Source organism: Canis lupus, chromosome 30 (assembly GCF_048164855.1).
Source record: "Canis lupus baileyi chromosome 30, mCanLup2.hap1, whole genome shotgun sequence".
Lineage (NCBI taxonomy): Eukaryota > Metazoa > Chordata > Mammalia > Carnivora > Canidae > Canis > Canis lupus.
Genome location: NC_132867.1, coordinates 14,697,727 through 14,718,771, shown reverse-complemented (window position 1 = coordinate 14,718,771; position 21,045 = coordinate 14,697,727). Strand labels below are relative to the sequence as shown.

Here is a 21,045-nt window from a genome sequence, read left to right as displayed (position 1 = left end):
CTTTTGTCATATGACAAACTCTTCATCTCAGCGATGGGAACTAGGTGGGTGGGGATACGAAGGGGGAGAGTATTATGAACAGCTGCTAGATCATTTCTGTTATCTTTAGTTCAGTCTGAATTAAGAAGAAAGAAAAAAATGAAGAATGTCTTGTGCTTTAGGATGAATAAATATTGTTGAATCAGATGTTAAGATTGTCTTTAACAAACTTAATAGCATCCAGAAATCAAAAGGAGGGAGATTACTTAGATGATAATGGATCTGAAATTTGTATTCAAGAAAAACAAATTATTTGGCCTGAGGGGGCCATGGGGGTGAGACTCAAGGGGGGGGGGGCAGCTATTTCTTAACGTTCAAAACATTGTCCTGATAAAGAAAGAAAATATTTGCTCAGCATTACATTAAAGAGTAGGGTTAGAACGACTGACTGGAAATTAAGAGCAACTAAAACATTTGAGATGAATGTAAGAATGGTTTTTCTAAGAAAAAATAATCAGAATCTTTTACTTGAATTATTTAAGTCAAAGCTAAGACAACACTGATGAGGAATGTTTGTACTCTCTTCTTTATTAACTAGGTGATCTTTCATCCTGATCTGACTCTGAGATTCTATGAGCCTATGAAGCTAGTTTTATTGCAGACTTGATTTCATCTCATTACATATGATAATACAAGCCTCTAAAGTACTAAGGGTTAGTGTATTAGTAGTTAAAAATTACTACTAAAGTGTTTTTTTTTAACATCTCATATTTATCTATCATGATACCCATGCGAGAGACTGCTAGTTTTCCCCTAAAACCTATTCTCCCTTTTTCTCAAAGAAATGAAACCGCAGCATTTTAGCTGATCACATACCCAGAATGAAGACTTCACTTTGCAGCTTCTTTTATCTGGATTAAACAAAAATATGGCCAATGTATTGCAAACCAAAGTGACATGTGGCAATTTTCCTAAAGCTTTCTAAGAGACAGCTGCTTCCACCTCTGTCATTTTTCTCCCTTTATTGTGTCCTCCTTCCTGCTGACATGATGTCTGCAGGTGAAGAGAACCTGTTGGATCATGAGTTGCTTAGGATATGTAACGAAGAAATTGGAGACTGGTGTTAAATGTTAACTGTTCTAACTACACACACACAGGTAACTATATATGAGGTGATGGGAACGTTAATTAGCTTTCTTGTGATGAACACTTTACAATGTATATCAAATCATCAAGTTGCACAACTTAAAGTATACAATTTTAATTGTCAATTATATCTCAATAAAATGGGGGAAGGAGGACCCTGAATCCCACAGAACTGCATGAAGCAAAACTCAATGCTTGGATCCAAACTTTTTCATGAGAGAAAAAGAAATTGTTTTTTATACTACAGCCATTTTTTGTCCATGACACTTAAAACTTAATTCTATACTGATATATAGCTGCATAATAGACTTACAGCTATTCCTATAATAATTCCTGGTTGATCATTGGAATTCATCATAGAAGGTAAAGATATTGCAAAAATAGTTATATATTTCTTAAATATTACTTTTAATTTGTTTAAATGTTGCACTTGGGATACCTGGGTGGCTCTCCCTTTGGCTCAGGGCATGATCCCAGAGTCCCGGGATCGAGTCCTGCATTGGGCTTCCTGCATGGAGCCTGCTTCTCCCTCTGTCTATGTCTCTGCTTCTTTCTCTCTCTGTGTTTCTCATGAATAAACAAAATCTTTTTAAAAATTGCACTATTTTTAAGCTTGTAAATAATCTGAAAATTGTATTTTATTCGCTTTTTTCAAAAAAAGCAAAGTTAGCTATGTAATAATGTATCTTGTGTCTTCAACCTTAACAATATGGACACTTTTCCTTGGAAAATCTACCATGTAACCAGAAACTGAACCAACACTATAATATTCCTGGGATCTCAAGAATACTCTGGGAGAGATGTATTGTATGTATCAACCATATATATTAATACATACTCTACAGACATTCCCATGGGAGTCTGCAACCCTGATTTAGTGGCTTTCTAGCTATTCAGATAGAAAGAATACTTAGAGTTTATATCTTTGTGGGAAGGAAGGAATATCCCATGTTAGAGTAAATTTATTATAAAGTACTAGAAGGAAATAATATTTCTTTAATAAACATCCTATTGATATCTCCTATAGATATGAAATGTTTTATGTAATTGATGTAGCATAGCCAATAGACCATGGCAAGCTTTCCAGCACTGTCCTTTAAATGAACTTTATGTAAGCCGGAGAAAATATCTCAGATGAAAATAAAGTACATTTTATAGGTTCAGACATGTTTACATAGATTCCAAGGCTCATTCACCAGAAAATCACTAGGATCTCTTCAGGACCCATATTCTGCCTTCTTTATAGAGAATTCATGTAATCATTTGCAGCTTAGGTTAAATGTGAGTTAACATAGGCTAGAAATTAATTTATTTTTTTCATGAATTCCCTAAACATACTGAATTTCATTCAAAGCATTTTACACATTAATTTTATTTTATTGATACACACATGAACATAACAGATTAGGTGTTATAAAGCAAACCCAGATAAACTTTTCCTTTAAAGATTGTTATTGAACACTGCATTATCAGAGATACCTGGAGCAGGGTGTTTTTGTTGTTGTTGGTTGTTGTTGTTGTATATCTACATATACATATATCTCTATGCCCAACATGGGGCTTGAACTCATAATCAAGAGGTGCATGTTCTACTGACCGAGCCAGCCAAGCACCTAGAGGAGATGTTTTTAAAACACATATGCCCAGCTCCCACATGTGACTTGCTGAATCAACCCCACACTTGTATCCTAATAAATGCCCTTTTTACAAAGGAATGGAATCCCCAAATTTCAGCTGGTCACTTGGCTCTCAGAAAGAAAGCTTCACTCTGCAGCTTCTTTTGTAGCTAGCTTTGGCCATGCAATGTCTTCATGCAAGTGTACCCACCAACATTTGGAATCAATCTTCATGGCTTCTAATTAGCAAGAATTTAGGTGCTGACTGAAATCCTCCCCCTATAGGACACTGACAGGTCTTGGCATGCCCTCAATTACTGTGAGCTATTAAAAAGTCTGAATAGAATCACTCTTCAAAATAAGTTTATGTGGAGTAAAACATCAAGCTGCCTTTCTCATTAGAAGATTTTTTTTAAGTTTATTTATTTATTTATTTATTTATTTATTTATTTATTTACTTATTTGAGAGAGAGAGAGTGCATGAGTAGGGGGACAGTCAAAGAGAGAGAGAGGAAGAAGCAGACTCCCTGCTGAGCAGGGAGTCCAATGTGGAGCTTGGGGCTCTGAGATCATGACCTGAGCAAAAGGCAGACACTTAACCAACTGAGCCACCCAAACACCCCTCTCAGTAGAAGTTTTTGAAAGCATATTATGAAGTAAAACCACAACTAGAAACCACCAATAAAGACATATAGGGCTCAACTCGGTTTTTTATTTTATTTGTTATGAACAGTGAACAATGCCAAAAATAAAATGCAATATTAGGAGTTCATTTGAAAGTTCAACCTGCCAGTTTGTGCTGATCTCTTTACAGATTCAGCCCTACCTTGTTGTCTCCTAAACTATAGGCTGATAGGAGGAGCGCTGCTGTGACTGCAGCCTGGTGAGCCCTAGGTATGGCAGGGTCTTATATCAGAGAGAATCAGAGATGTTCACTCTGTAGAAATCACTGGCAAAAGAAAAAGGATATTTTGAAATATATCTCAATAACTGAAAACAAACAATTTTTTTCTTTTAGTCAACTACAGATTCAATTGACCAGAGTTAATTTTGCAACTGAAATACTTATACAGTACACATTTGATCTGGTACATATGTAACTGTACTAATTTGACCTTGGAAATGAAATTAATATATATGCTACCTTTTACAAAAAAAATGTTTCTCTTAGTCTGTGGAATGATTTGAATTTATAGCAGGCTGTAGGGAAATATTATAGTGTATTATATATAATAGCTCATCGTTTCTGTTTAAGGAAAACATGACCTTGAAACATTCAGATTTGTGTTTTGACTTGTCAAAATAGAATGTTAAAGGATTAGAGTAATACCAAAGCAATTAATGACAACCGTGTATGTATGTATACATATATTAATGAACTTAGATCTGGACTTTCAAGTTATCAAGTTAATACTGTGACTAATTTATAACTCTCTTAGCAGGATTAAATTCCTGCTAAAATTTTATTCTGATGGTTTATTAATGGAGTATATAAATATATTAATAATAGTACAACCTGTAGTTAGTAGAGAATAATCATTGGTATCTTTTTAATACAGAGAGTAGTTGTAGAGCCAGACAGCTCAGTTTGCCTCAGTGATGTTCTCTGGTGTTTAGAGTAACAAAGAGACACCAAGAATTTCTGTACAAGAAAGATTTTTACTGATATATATGTGCATCACCGAGCCCCTTCCAGCACTCCAGTCAAGAAAATCTACCACTTCTTTGTCCTGATGTAAGGTGTTCAGGGAGATGAGTGATTCTTTGTAGGTGAATTAGAGTAGGATAAATGGGAGGCTTCCTTTGAAACATAAGAGTATAAATAGGAAACTTTTTGTTAGTGTTGTAGGAGGATGCACTGGTAATGGGTATTCTGTGATTTCTGTCACAGCCTTCTGTCAAGTACACCATTTGTTCTGGTCATACTTAAATGAAACAATGTCTAGAGGAATCATTATCTTATGGTCAAACTGAAGATACCTCAGAGTTTCTCAGCTTTGGCACCATTGACATTTCAGGCCGAGTTTTTCTCTGTTGTGGGCATCGTCCTGGTCATTATAAGATGTCTGGCAGCAACACTGGCCTCCAGCCACTATATATGCTAGTAGTTTCCACTCTCCATTATGACAACCAGAAAATGTCTCAGAACATTAAAAAATGTCCCCTGGGGTGGGGGGTGGGGGTATAACTGCCCCTGATTAAGAACCACCTAGTTACCTAATACCAAAATCACAGAATTTTCAGCAAAGGGGTTCACTGAGTCTGTAACCACATGTGATATAAGGACTATAATTTATGAGATTTAAAAAAAAGTATTGATATAAAAATAAACTAATCTTTTTCAAATGCTTACTAACATTTTTTTTGGTTATATTCTCGTTAGAAGATGCTTTATCATATATTTTCAATTGTTAACAGCATAGCAGAATAGCTCACAATACACCATTGTTACCTAGTATTAGAGATTAGTGAGATTTCTTGTTAAGAAAGCAAATAGAACATAAGATTGTATTTATTGCGCATAAATAGGAAGATGTTAGAGAGTGTCATTAGAATAGAATAAATAGTGGCATTGAATAAAAATATGTATAATTACAAAGGTATCTAAATTTTGCTTAATGGTGTCCAAGTTGGAGGAAATATTAACCGGTCAGACAAAATCTAATTTATAGGGCAGCCCAGGGGGGCTCAGCGGTTTAGCACCGCCTTCATTCCAGGGCATGATCCTGGAGACCCGGGATCGAGTCCCATGTTGGGCTCCCTGCATGGAGCCTGCTTCTCCCTCTGCCTGTGTCTCTGCCTCTCTCTCTCTCTCTCTCTCTCTCTGCGTCTCTCATGAATAAATAAATAAAATATTTAAAAAATCTAATTTATAAAAACATGTTTAAAGAAGAGAGCTGAAACGCTGGAGCAGTGTTCATTCCTTCCTATATATATTTTGTCACCAAATTCTTAAAGATATAAACAGTCTGATGATAGAATCTTATTAAGCTTTGTTTTATTAATCTTAACATACCTAGCATTTTACATGGCTCAAAATATGTAGTTATGAAATATTTTTTGAATTAATGAATTCTGATACTTCCAATGATCTCTTCCTATTTATACTGTTTTAGTTTCACTTGCAAACATGGTCTTGCCTGGGATATTGCTACCTTTCTAAAATTTTTTTTTTTTTTGCTTCTAATTTCATTATCATACCACAGGCAAAGATTTTATTTTAGTTTATTTTGAAAAGTCATTTTGGACCATGTAATATCCTTGACTTAAACTCATAATTGACTCCCTATCACTGAGGAAAACCCTAAGACCTTTGGCAGTAAGCATATTTAAATTTTAATCTAGCTCCTGCCTACCATTGCTACCTCATCTCCCTCTACTCACTCATATACTCAGATGCCTCAGCAATGCGATCTTCCTGGCAGTTCTTGGAAAGAATCAGAGGCTTTCTTGCATCTGTGTGATCCTGCACCTCTTACAATTCCCTCAGCCTGGATTATTCTCTGCCTCTGGTCTGATTTGACCTAGTCTTAAAATATATAAGCATCACTTGATTTTTATTCAAAAGGTCATCTTTTCTGCCTGGAGTGTCCTAGCTGAACCAAGTCTTCCACTACACTTTGTTTTTAATATATACTACCTTTTAGTACTTCTCTTCTGCAGCCGTTCTTAACATTTTTTTTATGACCTACACTAAAATGTTATTATGTTGTATTATAACTGTCCATAAGTCAGGTCTGGCTGGGGTTTAATCTTTCCTTGTGTTTTAGTTTGAGAACATGAAGGTCGTGAAAAAGTTTATTCAGATTGCCTCTCAGATGGCCTTCTCTGGTACCTTCAAGCCACAGACTTCCCTGCAGCTGCCAACAATCTATGGAAGATTCCCTGTCACAGAAACTATAAGAACACCCCCACTCCCGCATCCCCTCCACCCACCCCCCACCCCACCATTTTCTTAGTTTTCCAGCCCTGCTAGCTTTCTATGGTTTTTTCAGCCCCACGCATCAGACTCTGGAAAACAGAAGCAGAATGACAAATTCTAAGGCTATACAGGGTTCAAATCCTGGCTCTGGTCATTTACTCGCTATGTGATATTGAAGAAATAATCATCTGTAAAATGTGAATAATAATGGATTTATCTTATAAGGTTGTTGTGGAAATAATATAACTAAAATATGTAAATAAAGCACTTAATTAGAACCTGGCACATATGGAGTGTTCCATCATTATTTGCTATTCTTTTATATAAAGATGTTATTTAAAAGCAAGCTAGTTTAGAAGGGTTAAGAGCTATTTGGAAGAGAGTATAATACAGTGATTTGCAGAGGTTCAGAGCTGAGCTATATAAGTTCACAATAGCTCTATGATATTGACTAAGTGACTTAAACTCCCTGTGCCTCAGTTTCTTAATGTACCAAATGAAGATCATTCCTCCTATGATCACTGGGTTTTTATATGGATTAAATAAGTTACTACACATAAAATACTTAGAATTGGTAATAAGTTAGCTAATTTATTATCAATAATAACTTAGGTAGGAAGGCATTTTGATACTCATACTTATTTAAAAAGTTGTCTCATGTAGACTGCCACTCCACTCAATATTTCTGTTGGTTCAAACTCTGCTTTTTATTCATTCTCTTTGGTACTCCCGCCCATTTAAAGTTTCCCTTTATCTCTTCTGGTATCTAGAAAGCTTGAGTAGCACTGCAACTTAGCCAGATGAGTCCTAGAGGAGAATGGCTTTCCCTCCATAAGCAAAAGTTATTTGATTCCTCCAATTTCAGTTCAATTCCCCACCACAGAGAGCTGTGGGCTGGTATTTACCAGAGGTCACCAATAGGGAAGCAAAGTTTGGAAATCTAAATTTGAAATTTCCTTAGAGTCAACCTGTCCAACTATATCCCCTGTTGAGGAAGGAGTGCGTTTCCTGTTAACTTCAATCTGGCCCAGGTCCTCTAGAAATGTTTGACATTTCTATCAGCATCCTTTCACCATGTTAAACCCACTTACCATTCTCTTGTTCCACCTAAAGCCCAGATCATTAAAAAAGAAAAACAAAACAGAGCTCACTAATTATGAAAAGTTTTTTTTTTTTTTTTTTTTTTTTGAGCTGAATGAGCCAAATAGACAGTAAATAAGTTTGGTTCTAGAATCTTCCTCAGAAGATGATGGTGAGGGAATTGGCCAATTCATTTTACCAACATCTGTTTACAAATATTCTGTTGAAGAGAGGGAAAGTTGAAGTAAATAAGATGAAGAATAATGGGTAAAGAGAAAATAGAATTCTGAGTTAAATTTGGGCTTACTATTAGAGTATACAGAGACATAGAATTTTAAATTTACTATGTATAAAATAAGCATGCTATGAACTTTTGTCACTTCCTTCAAAAGTTGTCAAATGAAAAGTTGAATACAAGTTAATCATTGTTTCTACACTAAGGGATAACCTGAGACTTTGTTTTGTGTATCCCATAGTAGATTTGATAAACATTGCTTCTTTTACATAAGCAAATTTTAATAACTGTATTTTCAAATTTAAGGTAATTCATCTCAAAAAGGTAAATCATTCTTTTAAAAGTACTTCTTCCAATAACATGATTTGAAAAGGGCAGTTTATCCCATTTTGAAAGTGGTAACATCATAAATTGGTAGTTATCATTATATAGCAATTGATTAAAGTACATAACTGCATAATTCATGCATTGTGGCCCACTGATTAAAGGAATAAGTGACCATATAGATAATACTAAGATGTAGACAGATTTCAGATATTGGCCAGAATGTTTCGATCATGCTAATTCACTTCAGGCGATGAGACTAAATTACTTTTATTTGATTTGCCTGCACCTACCTCGTCTATCGTCTGGGAGCAGAGTTATGTGCCCGGATGTTAATTATCCCCCACCCCACCCCCACCTTGTGATCCGTAATGTTTTCATAAATATAACCAAAAGAGACTGAGAGACCTAGAGAGCTTTTTGTATTTCCATGGTGATGCACACAAACAAGTAAAAAATGTGCTTCCCTGAATGTGATCAGCACAGCCCTCACAGCGGCTGTGTTGGTATTTGCAAAAGTTTGCTTACAGCGTTCACGGTGGGTTCATGCAGGTGACACAGAAATGCCCCAATAAACTGACTTCCATACAGAAGAGAACTGTAACTACTGGGAACTTGCCCTGCCTGTCTTATTGTTGGAGAATAAAAAAAAAAAAATCATACACTTACGGTTCTTGCAATAAATATTTCAGACCCTTTTATGAATAATTAGTGCAGCGGCAATCCCCTTTTAATGGCACAAGGTGAAGTGAAGGAAAAATAAAATACATTTGAAGTTCTGCGTCTTGCCCTGCTACACCGCTGGAATCCTCGTCCATGCACACAATAGATTAACTACCCTCTGTGCATACTATATTTTGCTCAGCCCTTAATATTCCGAAGCGGGACTGAAGCAGTCGTTATCCGTGGCGGTTCCTGGGTGATTTTCAAGCCCGGCACTACCCACCCAAGTGGCAGTGACACCGGCTTTCACTGAAGCCTTATTACTCTTAAAAGAGCAATTTGGTTGGTTGCACGGCTATTAGGATCACACAGCAGCCTGAAAGCTGTCAGTACAACTGCTTCTCATCTTTTTCACACAATCCTGACATCCTTTCTCTTTTCTGCTGGACACAGACATTACTGTTTTTATCATTTTCCATCAGGCTCACCCAGAACACTGAGGGATATATTCCCACTGAAAGCAAAGTGAAGATCAGAAATTATTTTATAGCTCCTGGAGCTGGAGCAGAGCTGACTGCGTGCTGAGAGGAGCCGGATCCGTGAGAAATGTAGCTTGGCTCAGGGCTACATCAGGGAGCTGCTACTTCAGCTGTTAAAGATGGCAAAACAACACCTACCTCGGGTTTTTCAATGATTAAGGCTATTTTAATAACCGGGAGGGAAGAGGATGTGAGAAATTTTGTGAAATTAACTTGTGGAAATGTTATCATTAGAGAAAGTGAGGAGAATTACTAGACTTGAACTTTTTCTCGTTTTGATGCTCTTTTTCTCTGGACCAACTCTGAGCAAGCTGACTCGGACCCCCTGGAAAGGAAAACCTTGGAAAGGGGGTAAGTGATGAAAGTTTTGTGTTAAAGATCTAAATGGAGTTAGGAGGGCTGATCAATGGCAACTTGAGGACAGCTAAAGGTAGAGGAACTGCATCTGCTGGAAATCTGATTTTTATTTCGGGAAAGAGGATCTGTGTTGTCGGTGGCTAGGAAGAAGAGTTTTTCTCTGTTATTGATATAAATATGCTTTTGCAATTTTTGGTTTTCCGGGCTATCAGAGCGTTACAAGGATTGTTTCCAGCAGGGAAACTATATAGGGCCAGATGCATGGTGCTGTGGTGCAAGCATATGTGTGGTATCCTTAGGAAGCTGCATTCTTTTTAAAAAGAAATGGGTCCTGAAACTGTTAGCTCCCTGAATTGTTTGGCAGATTTTGTGAAATGGTCAGAGGGGTGCCTGAAAGGGCCATGTGATGAAATGCAGTGCTACCAACGCTAATTTTCTGGCTGACTCTATCAGTGTTGATGTGTTAATAAAGATAAATTGCATTAACTTTATTGAAAAAAAAAAAAACCTGCTGAACAAGAACAAGCCTTCCGGTACTTGGAGTATGGAAATCCATTTTCTTCTGCTGTTGAAAAATTATGATGTGATAAGAGAGAATTTGTGATACTTTGACCCTGTCTTTTTGTAAAGTTCAGTTGATTCTGGTTTTCCTGAATGCCATTTGTTTACACTAAACACAAGTTATCAGGGTATCTGTGCTGTGAATCTTGTAAGCCAAGATGATGCTGCAGAAAATATCCCATAAAAGACTTTCTGAACTGTGTTTGCATGTTTTGGGAAAAATCTTGATGGGAGATATCAGAGGATTTTGCTTTGCAGGAGCATTCTTTTCCACTAACATTTCTCTCAGCTCTGGAAATGTCTGGGTTTCCCCACCTTTGCTTTACTGTCAATGGTATGATGTGAGGTTAAAGAGAAGCATGAACATTAACAAGAAGTTTTAATAATTTATCACAACATCTCAGCAGGATCTTCTAAATACAGGAGCCCCTTCAGTTTGATCTTTCTGTTTCTCCTTTTGTTGCATTAAAGATATTACAAATCTTCCACCTATAGTACCTTTGAGGGAAAAGTTCCAACAGGCACTTAGCTTAGATGGTTGGTGCAGATGCACTCTGGAGGAGTGGAGCTGCAAATTATCTTTGGGCATTGTAAATTATACCACCACATGACTGTATTTCCTCGTGTTATCAATGTGTGTGGGGGGTGTTTTTTTTTTTTTTTCCTTGCAAACTGTAAGCTGTTATTTATGTTAGCCTGCATGGCAGCTTTTTGGTGGCTTGGGATCTAGAGATGTATGGTGTTGTGGACTCTAGGGGATGTCAGAAGTGTTATCTTGTACTTCCTATATCATTTTTTCAAAGACAGTCTGTACTTCTAGCATGTAAAAGTACCATTTCCTGTGATAAACTTTGGCAGTAGACTTTGGAGCTCCAGCTACCCAGAGAGAAAGATTGCTGCAAGGTTTGGGAAAAATTGTTAACCTAGTCAGAAAGGTTTACTTCAAAATGTTTGCATGTGTTCCTGAGCGTTTATTCATTCCACACAGCTTTAAATACAGATGCATTGGATTGCATTTGTAAATCAGGTCTGAAATGTTTCGTCTTTGAACATATGACTACTTTTTCCAATGTGCTCTAACTAGCTCAGCTAGAAATTTGCTAGCTCTGCTGTATGATGATGATATGACTCAGTCAAGTTCAGGAATAGGCAATCATAGCAACATATTTCATTTATCATTAAAAGGGTTTTGTGTATTTTAGAAAGGTCAGGCCAGTTACTAGAAAACTTTAAACGTGTTGACCTATCTTTAAAATTATTTTCTTTTTAATGACTCTTTTTGTCAGTGTATATGCATTGCATAAATACTTTCCACGATTCTGAGTTCCTGCACAGTACTTTTACCTTGATATGCATATGTACATGTTGTAAATATTTATTTATTCATGAGCTTGGCTATTGATGGCTGTGTTATCTTTCGATGGGTTTGTAAAATTCTGTTACTTTTCCCTTGGCATATTATGCAGTCTTTTGAAACATATTTTTAAAAATGTTTCAACATTATTTTCTTTTTCAGGAAGTAGGGGCCTTTATTATTTTGTAGAATACTTACCAGAAGTATATGTCTTTATGGGGTAAGTTGAAGGGGGAGAATGAGGGTTTTTAAATTAAACATTATGGCCAGAGGCAAAGAGGATCAAGGTTCAAAACACAAAATAAATTTTAAAGAAGGTCATTTTAACTACTTTAAAAAAATTGCTTCATATCAGTGATTCATTGAAGCTTATCTGCTTCATAGAAAGATCTTTAAAACTGATGCTCCTTTTTTTTTTCAAAAATCCTGGAAACAGTAATAATAACAAAACAACAGAGTTTTCTTCTGATTTTTTTTTTTTTTTTTTTTTTGGCTACTTGCATTTGTCTTAATCTGATTGAGCAGCTGTCAACCTCCATATGGCAACCTGCCCACACTGACAATTTCCATTTTTGTTGTATTAGCAGGAAGCACCATTATGAGAGAGGGGGTTACTGGGGCAGGGCCAGGGAGTGGTGGCTTCACAGATCAGTGGATTGCTGTGGCCTTTGAGGGGTGGTACAAACAGCACGTGGTTAGGCAGCTCGAAACAGTTATGTATAAGCTGACTTGTAAGAACATTTGGAGAAAATGCTGATTATTGTTGGCTATCAAGGGATTTTTAAGCTCATCAATGAACATGAATCTCAAATATAGGTTAATAGGCCAGCAAGTTTTCCCTCAGGCACGTGTTTTTCTATTTAATCACAATATATGAACTCCTTAAGGGAAGTCAGGTGTCTCATCTGATTAGTTCAGAGCATAGCATAAGTGATCATAAGTTTGCATTCATGAAAAACTAACCAGAAATCCTCACTACAGTGCTGACATCATCCTCATTAGGATTAAAAGACCTAATTATTTTGCATTCAATTACTCTCACTGGGAAGACAGTCTGAAAGACTTAAAGAGCTCCATTCCAATGACCAGAACTTTACAGAGTTTACATTGTTGACAGTCAATATATTTAACAAAAAGAGGATTTTAAAAATATCTTTAAAAAATAATTCTGCTACTGGAATTTAGAATTTAAGCCAAGTTTTAATAGTTATAGTTACTATTAAAAGTGAAAATGGGAGGTAAATAAATATAAATAGAAAAATAGGTACAAGAGGTATAAAAGTTATAAATGGGCAAAGCTGGCTCCAAGGTGAGTCAAAACATTCAACACTGGTGGAACACAAACACTGACCTATGGGAGCAACTCTTGATCAAACTAAGGGGAAGGGCCAATCCCCATGCAGTTAATGCCCCAACCACTTTTCCACTTGACCTTGACTCCATTTGACTCTCCTATAAGTGTCTGTTGATTTCATTTAAGCTTCTCAGTTATGACATAGGAATTAAATGATGGCAACAGAGCATGAACTTAACAAAGCTTTGGATGATTCAAAAGATTCTTTCACAAAATACTCATACTTACTTCCTCATAAATTATGGCAGTGAGTTGCCTGTGTTTGTCTCTACTGAACAAAGAAAACCTCTCTGGCAGTTATCATCCCCCTCTCTATGAAGGGTTAGAACATATTATAAGCATATACTATGGCATTAAATCAACTCATGGTACATTGAAGCACTGATATGGGGATATTCTGAGTGCCATTTTAGATTTTCTATAGTTACTAGCATGATCCTGTCTAATATATTGGCAATTATTTAGGGATTTGGGACAATGTGCTGAAGTTTTCTGACCTTTAAAGTTTTTAAAAATATTAACTATGTGCTACTGTCTAATACCTGCAAGACCATTTTCATGATATTGCTTCTGACATCTTTCCCAGTTCTATGAGCTGGTAAGAAAAATCTACTTTGAAAAAAAAAAAAGAAAAGAAAGAAAATCTACTTTGAGCATTTACCTCGAACAATTCAGTAGCTCACATTTTTTGTTATTGTGTAAGAAATAAAAGGCTTTCATTTATAAAATTTACATACTGATGGTTTACTCTTTCACAAACACCAAAATAAGGCTTTCTGGTTTGAAGAAACAGAAACAGATCATTTATTCTTTGAAGTTTTTCCTGGAATGTCCCTTTACTATTACCCTGGCCTTAACTGCCAGATCAAAGACCCCTCAACCACATACTGAAAGTAATATTCTATTTTTTAAATGACAAGGGAATTTTATTTAGATCAGAGGACAATTTCAGTTTTTACAATACTTTTGTGTTGCGTATCTCTACGTTTTGCTTACCACTTTGTAAGGTATTTGAAGAGAAATCTTGTCTTTGATTCATATTATCAGGCAGTCTTACATGTAATAGATGACCAATAATTTGATGAATGAGCAGGATATATGAGATATTAGACTGGTAATAAAATATTCTAGGACTATAGTGTTAATTACACATTTCTTACTTTTAACTATGTGCTATATCTTACCTTTCTAATGTTGGGAAATCATTTTTATCATTATTCTTTTACTACATCATTTAAATTTCAGTTTTAATTATAGAAAAATATGAATGTATTTATAGTATTATAAAACTTAGGGATTCTGGCAGACTCATGTAGAAAGTAGTGCAGTAAGGAAAAAAGAAAGCAACGTTGTTGTTCAAAAGTAATTTATAATGTGAGACTGAATCTGGAAACTGAACTGTATGAATATTCATGGAAAATGTAGAGTGTTTTTGCACTGTGTATAATCACCACTTCTGTTTTTCATTTGTTTAAATTATTTAATCTCCATCTGTATGCAATAAATAGATTTAATACCTTATCTTTCCTACAACTAAAGAGTAAATTCCAAAGCCAAGTCTGAAATGAGTAATTTTTTTTCTACATGTTCGAAAGAGTATCAGAGTATTTTTTAGGTTTAGAAATTAAGGAAGAGTATGCATAACAACTTGATGAAGATTTGTTGTAAAATGTGCTCATGTTCTCTGTCTGGTATTATTTGAAAAATAGCATTTGATATATTCAGCAAAATACATGTAAGATTACAGTAAGAAAAAAATGGCTTCTGAGAACAATCAACATTTTTTCACCTTACAAATTATGACTTATTCAAGTTGCTTACCTAAAACCATTTTTGTCTAACTTTTATTCAAATTTACTAGTTTATTTTTAGCCTCAAAATTTTATTTACCTATTTGTTATTAATATAATGTGTTTTTTGCCATGTGATTAGAACACACCAAAATTTCAGGTGATATTTACCTACAATGCAGTTTTTGTTGGATGACAGACGAAAAATTGGAAAAAGTTTTGAAGTATATTTTTATATTAGAAAATCAGTGAAATTAAATTCTCAGAATTTAACTTACAAATAGAATACACAGTTTTATGAAAAAGGAGGAAGACTATTGCCCAGGGAGTAAAATGCTAATTCATTTTGAAGAATATAGTTTTGGGATCTGCCTATCCCTTATAAAGTCAGATTATGCCTGTAAAAAATATAATGTGAAAATAAATAAATGCATACACCCTTATCAGGTCTGTGTGCAAGTCCCTAAATGTGTGTGACCATCAGTCCTCATCACTCTCCACTTATCAGCCAAATCCCATGAAGAAAACTTTGTTCAGGTAATCAAGGCCATAGAAAGATTTGTAAAGAGGATATTTAATTTTACAAAGTGAGACAAGCTGACACTAATGAAATGCCTTGGATATATTAGTGTTGGGGTTCATGAATCCATAGTTAAGATTGTGTCATCACTTACATTATAAGCTACATTTTCAAAGGGTTTACAACTGAGCCATAAAATTTTTGCTTCAGGATGGATCACAGCTACTTTAGGCCTTGGTCAGAGAGCAGTTTCATTTTCTTAGTTTTGAAATGCAAACCTTCAGCCTTCAAAGCTATTTGAATGTAAAAAAAAAAAAAAAAAGAAGAAAAGAAAAAAGTAAAATAAAGTTATGTTCATAGGCTTTTACTTAAAAAAGAATTAAAAGTTCAAAATAGAAATTCAAGAAGTGAAGAGGGTTTATATTAAGGTCTAAGTCAATTAAATATTATGTGCATCAAATAGTGATCTTGATCAGTCATGACTGGGATCTTTTATCTGTAAGAGATTTGTTTTTAAGAAACCATGGTCATAAAAAAAAAAAAAAAAGAAACCATGGTCATCAAAACAATAGATTATTATTCTGAAAAGAAAAGAAAAAATAAATAAAAAAAGAAAAAAAAGAAAAAAGAAAGAAAAGAAAAGAAAAGAAAAGAAAAGAAAAGAAAAGAAAAGAAAAGAAGTACATTACATCTAAAGGCCATTACATTTTCAGACACCAGAGCATTCATCAGGGCTTATGGCCTCATCCAAAGCTGTCCTTCAGTCACTTAGCCACACTAGTCCCTAGGATTACCTTTATCAAGGAGTAGAATTTAGGAAAAGTAACTGAAAGGATCACAGTTCCAGAGTTATAATGTTAAGAATTAAACCAAAGTTTCGAAGTCTGCAAGTGATACTAAAAATGATATATAGCATCACAAAAGAAAGGGATTTCTTTACTGATTCCACAGAGGGTTTTTAAAATCACTTATTAAGTAGGTATTTAAAGCTTAATCTATCAAAGACACTAGAAAGCTAATATATATACAGGTTTCTACCCTCCAGGAACCTGTAATTTATGATCCTAAGGACTTGTGTTGTGTGTGAGTGTGTGTGTGTGTGTGTGTGTGTGGTGGGTGGATGGAGAGGAAAGGGGTTTTTTTGCCTCCCTTTAATTAGCATGTCTCTAGCTAAGGTAAGTGACAGCGCTGATAAAAACAAAACTAAAGTTGGGCTTGGTGCTATTTCAGGGGTGGGTGGGAAAGGGGTAAAATATCCAAATTATATTCTGAAGTCATCTTCTCTTTATATCATACCAAAACATCAAATAGGGTGAAATTGGGTAAGCTGTGGCATTCAATCTGTTCTACAAATCACTTTTTAACTTCTGCATGATTTATACTGATTTTTACGTGTGTGTGTGTGTGTGTGTCTTCTCTTTTCCATTTGTGCTTTTTTTTTTTTAATGAGAAAACGAATGGCTTTCAAAGTACAAAAATCACTCCTATTCCTGTTTTTGTGATATCTCATAGTATCTTTAGCTAATGAATAGCTGTGACAATTCAACTTAAAATATAAATTTTGAATATCTATTTGGTTTTGCTGGTTTGTGGAGAGGCATGGTGAGTGACATGATCTAGGAAACCATCTATATTCTGGGATCAAAAGGGAAAAGCAGCTATATTTTATAACAAGGAGAAAATAGTTGTGAACCCTTTAGTTTTTAGTCTGGTTTATACTTAACAGATTCAGTTTGAAATCTAGTACAGTTTTCTGATCCAAAAAAAATTTATACATCAAATTAAACCTACAGTATATGCTTTATATTGTGATGGAGTTCTTTAGTAGAAATAAGTGAAATATCCAATAATAGTATGGAGACACAACAATGCAAATTATGTATATATTCACCAATAATATTTGTTTGAATGGTTACATTTTGAATTCTGTTTCTGCCTAAAATGCTAAATTAATAAGGCTATATTCTCACATAAAGAAAATATTTCCCTGGTACTATTATTCAGGAAAATACAAAGATTTAATGAGTAAATTCAGTACTGACAATTTATAGCTCTTGATATGTTGCCAGAGTAAGTGTAGAAATTCATTCCTTATGTCAATTTATGAAGAGTTCACCACATAGACTATTAGGATAGACCCTACATATGCTTAGTAGAGTCCCTTTCATATCAGTGTCAAAATCTCTGTCATCAGAGAAGCAGTTATCAAGCTGGGCAAAGTCCAAGATTATGTCCTGGAGACAGGGGCACATCATGAAATCTCTAATGTAATGGTTGGCAGCTAATAAAGATTTTATTTTAGGGCAATTCAGAATGTAACTGAAGTGCTTTCCAGAATCCATAGGGGCATGAGAATTGCTTTTGGCTAACTAGTATGGATTTTCATTTATCTAACAGAATGTCCCAGTCCTGTGTAGGGACTGCATGGACCAGTTGCAGAGGCACATACAGGGGTTTAGGGCTGAGGTTGTTGATTACCAAGAGTGATGAGTTAAACTTGATGTACTGTTAGATAGGAACATTGCTGATCATGCATTTCCATTTAAGGCCCACCAAAATGTTAAGTAATTTGCACATTCAAAGTGGAACAAAATATATTGTACTATTAGCAAAATGTATGTACATCTACTATACCCTCATACTGTGCTTACATGTATGTAAGAAACATAAAATGTACACATTCGTTCAAATAATTATTGAATGCTCCCAAGAGAAACTTATAATTTAAATGAACAGGATACATTTAGAAAAATAGCTAGTATAATACATGCATTATTAATTATGTGTCTTATATTTTAAGGCTTCAAATAGGTACATATAAAAGGGAAAGATTTTAAATGATAACTATAATAAGGAAGACAAGGAGATATAGAGCTATATGCTACATAGAGCTAAGTAGGTTTCTTCTTTTTTCCTTTTTTCTTAAGCACATACTATGTGCTAGGCTCTGTGTTGTCATTTCTTCAAATTCTGTAACTTAATGCTTACATTTATCCTATCCAGAAGGCATCATTATTTTTATCATCTCCATTTGTCATATGAGAGTAACAACTTCACCAAGTTGTTACCAAGTAATGTATTTTTGAGCCAGGTCCTCAACCCAGGCAAATAGAACCATACATTTATAGGACAATCAAGTAACCAGCTTGACTGTGATGGGCAACATGTTTATAGAATTAGTGGGAAATAACAGCAGTGTCAGTTAAATATAGCTTTGACAGTAACACAGAATAAATAGAATTTATAGATTTGGAAACATGGGGGCCATTGTAGAATTTGATGAGCCAAGTCATACTATGACTACAATAATATTTAGGGAAACAATAAGTGATGCCAGTGACCTCAGTGATTTTTGCAGATACCTGCCACACTGCAGAACTTCTGCCTCATTACATTTGCAAGACTTACATTTCTATAGCTTAAAAACAAAAGCAGTCACACAGGACCATGCACTAGAATAAAACTTCAGGCTGTGATGTTGGCCTTCTCTCACTGTGAAGAGTGTAATCTATCATGTCTCTGTTGGTGAAAAATTTTCACTGGAAACTTTTTGCCTTATATAATGTATGTTGTGCAGAGCATCTTCTTAAGTGGTTTGACAGTTTAAAATACTTTGTATCAAAATTATTAAGTAGTTTTGCATTACCATAGTAATAAATTAGTCTGTGTGTATGTGTGTATATGTATATATAAATTAGTATGTAAATATATATGAGTATATCATGTATAAATATAGATATTTTTATAATTGCTGCATTTAAGTATGTGAACATAAATTATGTGGTTATGTCATTTGTCAATTATAAGTTATAAGGTTTTATAGAAGTTTCATAGAGATACAAACATGCAGATAGCAGTCTCTATATATTCTAAAAAAGAATTCTTCAGGGATCCTTGGGTGGTACAGCGGTTTGGCGCCTGCCTTTGGCCCAGGGCGCGATCCTGGAGACCCGGGATCGAATCCCATGTCGGGCTCCCGGTGCATGGAGCCTGCTTCTCCCTCTGCCTGTGTCTCTGCCTCTCTCTCTCTCTCTGTGACTATCATGAATAAATAAATAAAAAATCTTAAAAAAAAAAAAAGAATTCTTCATATCATAATTAAACTATTGGATGATCTTTAAGATTTACTGTTATAATTTTAAGTGTCTTATATATGAAAGCATTCTTTTATTCATAGATGGGTACACTAGTGAAGTAATTTGAGAGTGGTAGCGTATTTTTCCAAAGCAAAAATTTTAGCTTACAATAATTAATTTTGAAAACATCACATGAAGCTTCTGAAAATCAGTTTGATTTATAACTGTCATCTCCTTTCAATTAGATCTGACTGAATTATTAAGAACAAATGATCAATAGACGTATTGAGAAGATGCATGCATTCTTATGTATTTTATTGGAGCTTAAGTTCTTATAATTTTGATTACAAAGATCTTGGCTTCAATATCCTGCAGATATCTTTATAGGCAATTAAAACAACCTTATGATGTGGTAGCTCATATTTGCTAGACTTACTTGAGATTTTTATCAAAAAACAAGACCTCAAATGTCTGCCCACATCTCTCATTTATTAACTGTGCACTTTGGTTGGGGGGGGAGGTGACTTGTATAGTTCTCAGCATTCTCACAGCGTTATTTTGCATGGAACAAATGAGATAGCATATGCAAAGTAACTAGCAGTAGTTTTTCAATAAATATTTTCTTCAGGAAAAAAATAAATATAAATTTAAATCTTCTATTTATTACTATTAACACACACATACAAACACACACAAAGGCTAATTGCTAACATTTACTGAGCACTCTTTGTATGCCAGCATGTATAAATGCTTTCCATGCATAATCTTTTTTAATCCTATGTCTATATATTAGGCCCTACTTTTTCTCTTACTTTACGACTCAAGTAGCCAAATCTGTTTCTCCCTCCTCATTTGAATTCATCAATCTGTATTTTAGGCTCATTAAGGATGTAAAAATGTTAGACATATATATTTTTTTTAATTTAGCCAAATAAAATGAAATCAACTTTTCAATATGTCAATAAGTCAATTAATAATATCACAATTGGTTTAAAATAAAGATAAGTGTGCCCATGATTAAGAGGGCATGTGGGTAATGTTGATAGTGTAGAAAAAAACAAAAACAACTATATTTTTAGGAAAAACAAGATATGCTTAGGTGGCATGGATTATCGTTCCCATATAGTATATATGAAATTGGAGTATTTACAAGGGCAAAATTGGAATTGAATGAGCCAGGTCCAAAACCAGATGGCAAGAAAAAAATTTCAAGCTGTTCCATTTGAAAATTGATTTTTAGATTTCCACGTGGCGCATTACATTATAAGTTCAAATTAATTTTAAACTCTTAATTTTTCATATATATCTTCATGACTCTCTGTACATGCTTTCTTGCCTATCTTGTTGCCAGTGAATCTAAAATGGGCACCAAACAGCTTTTCACTCTACATTAAATCCACACAGAATAGCACTTAACTGTGTGCATTTTGAACTCTTCTCAATAAAAGTTTTAAGAGACAAGAAGCTTTTTCTACTTTAAGATCACTATTAGTCTGAATAATACATAAACATCGAGAAACAGTAGAAGT

At 34.7% G+C, this 21,045-nt stretch overlaps 1 protein-coding gene across 17 annotated transcripts in view; it reads left to right on the top strand.

Annotated features, from left to right (window-relative positions):
• ROBO2 (roundabout guidance receptor 2) overlaps positions 1 to 21,045 on the top strand; it is a 1,635,491-nt gene that overhangs the window by 364,552 nt on the left and 1,249,894 nt on the right. For 3 of the 17 annotated variants that reach the window (XM_072806532.1, XM_072806546.1, XM_072806530.1), the window contains exon 1: positions 9,330 to 9,855. The exons of 1 other annotated variant lie outside the window; for it this stretch is intronic. In XM_072806532.1, the coding sequence (XP_072662633.1) occupies positions 9,726 to 9,855 (130 nt within the window). In that variant the 5' untranslated portion in view covers positions 9,330 to 9,725. Of the gene's footprint in view, positions 1 to 9,328; positions 9,856 to 21,045 lie in introns of those variants that run through there. 13 more of the 17 variants (XM_072806538.1, XM_072806531.1, XM_072806547.1 and 10 more) reach the window with 7 other exon arrangements.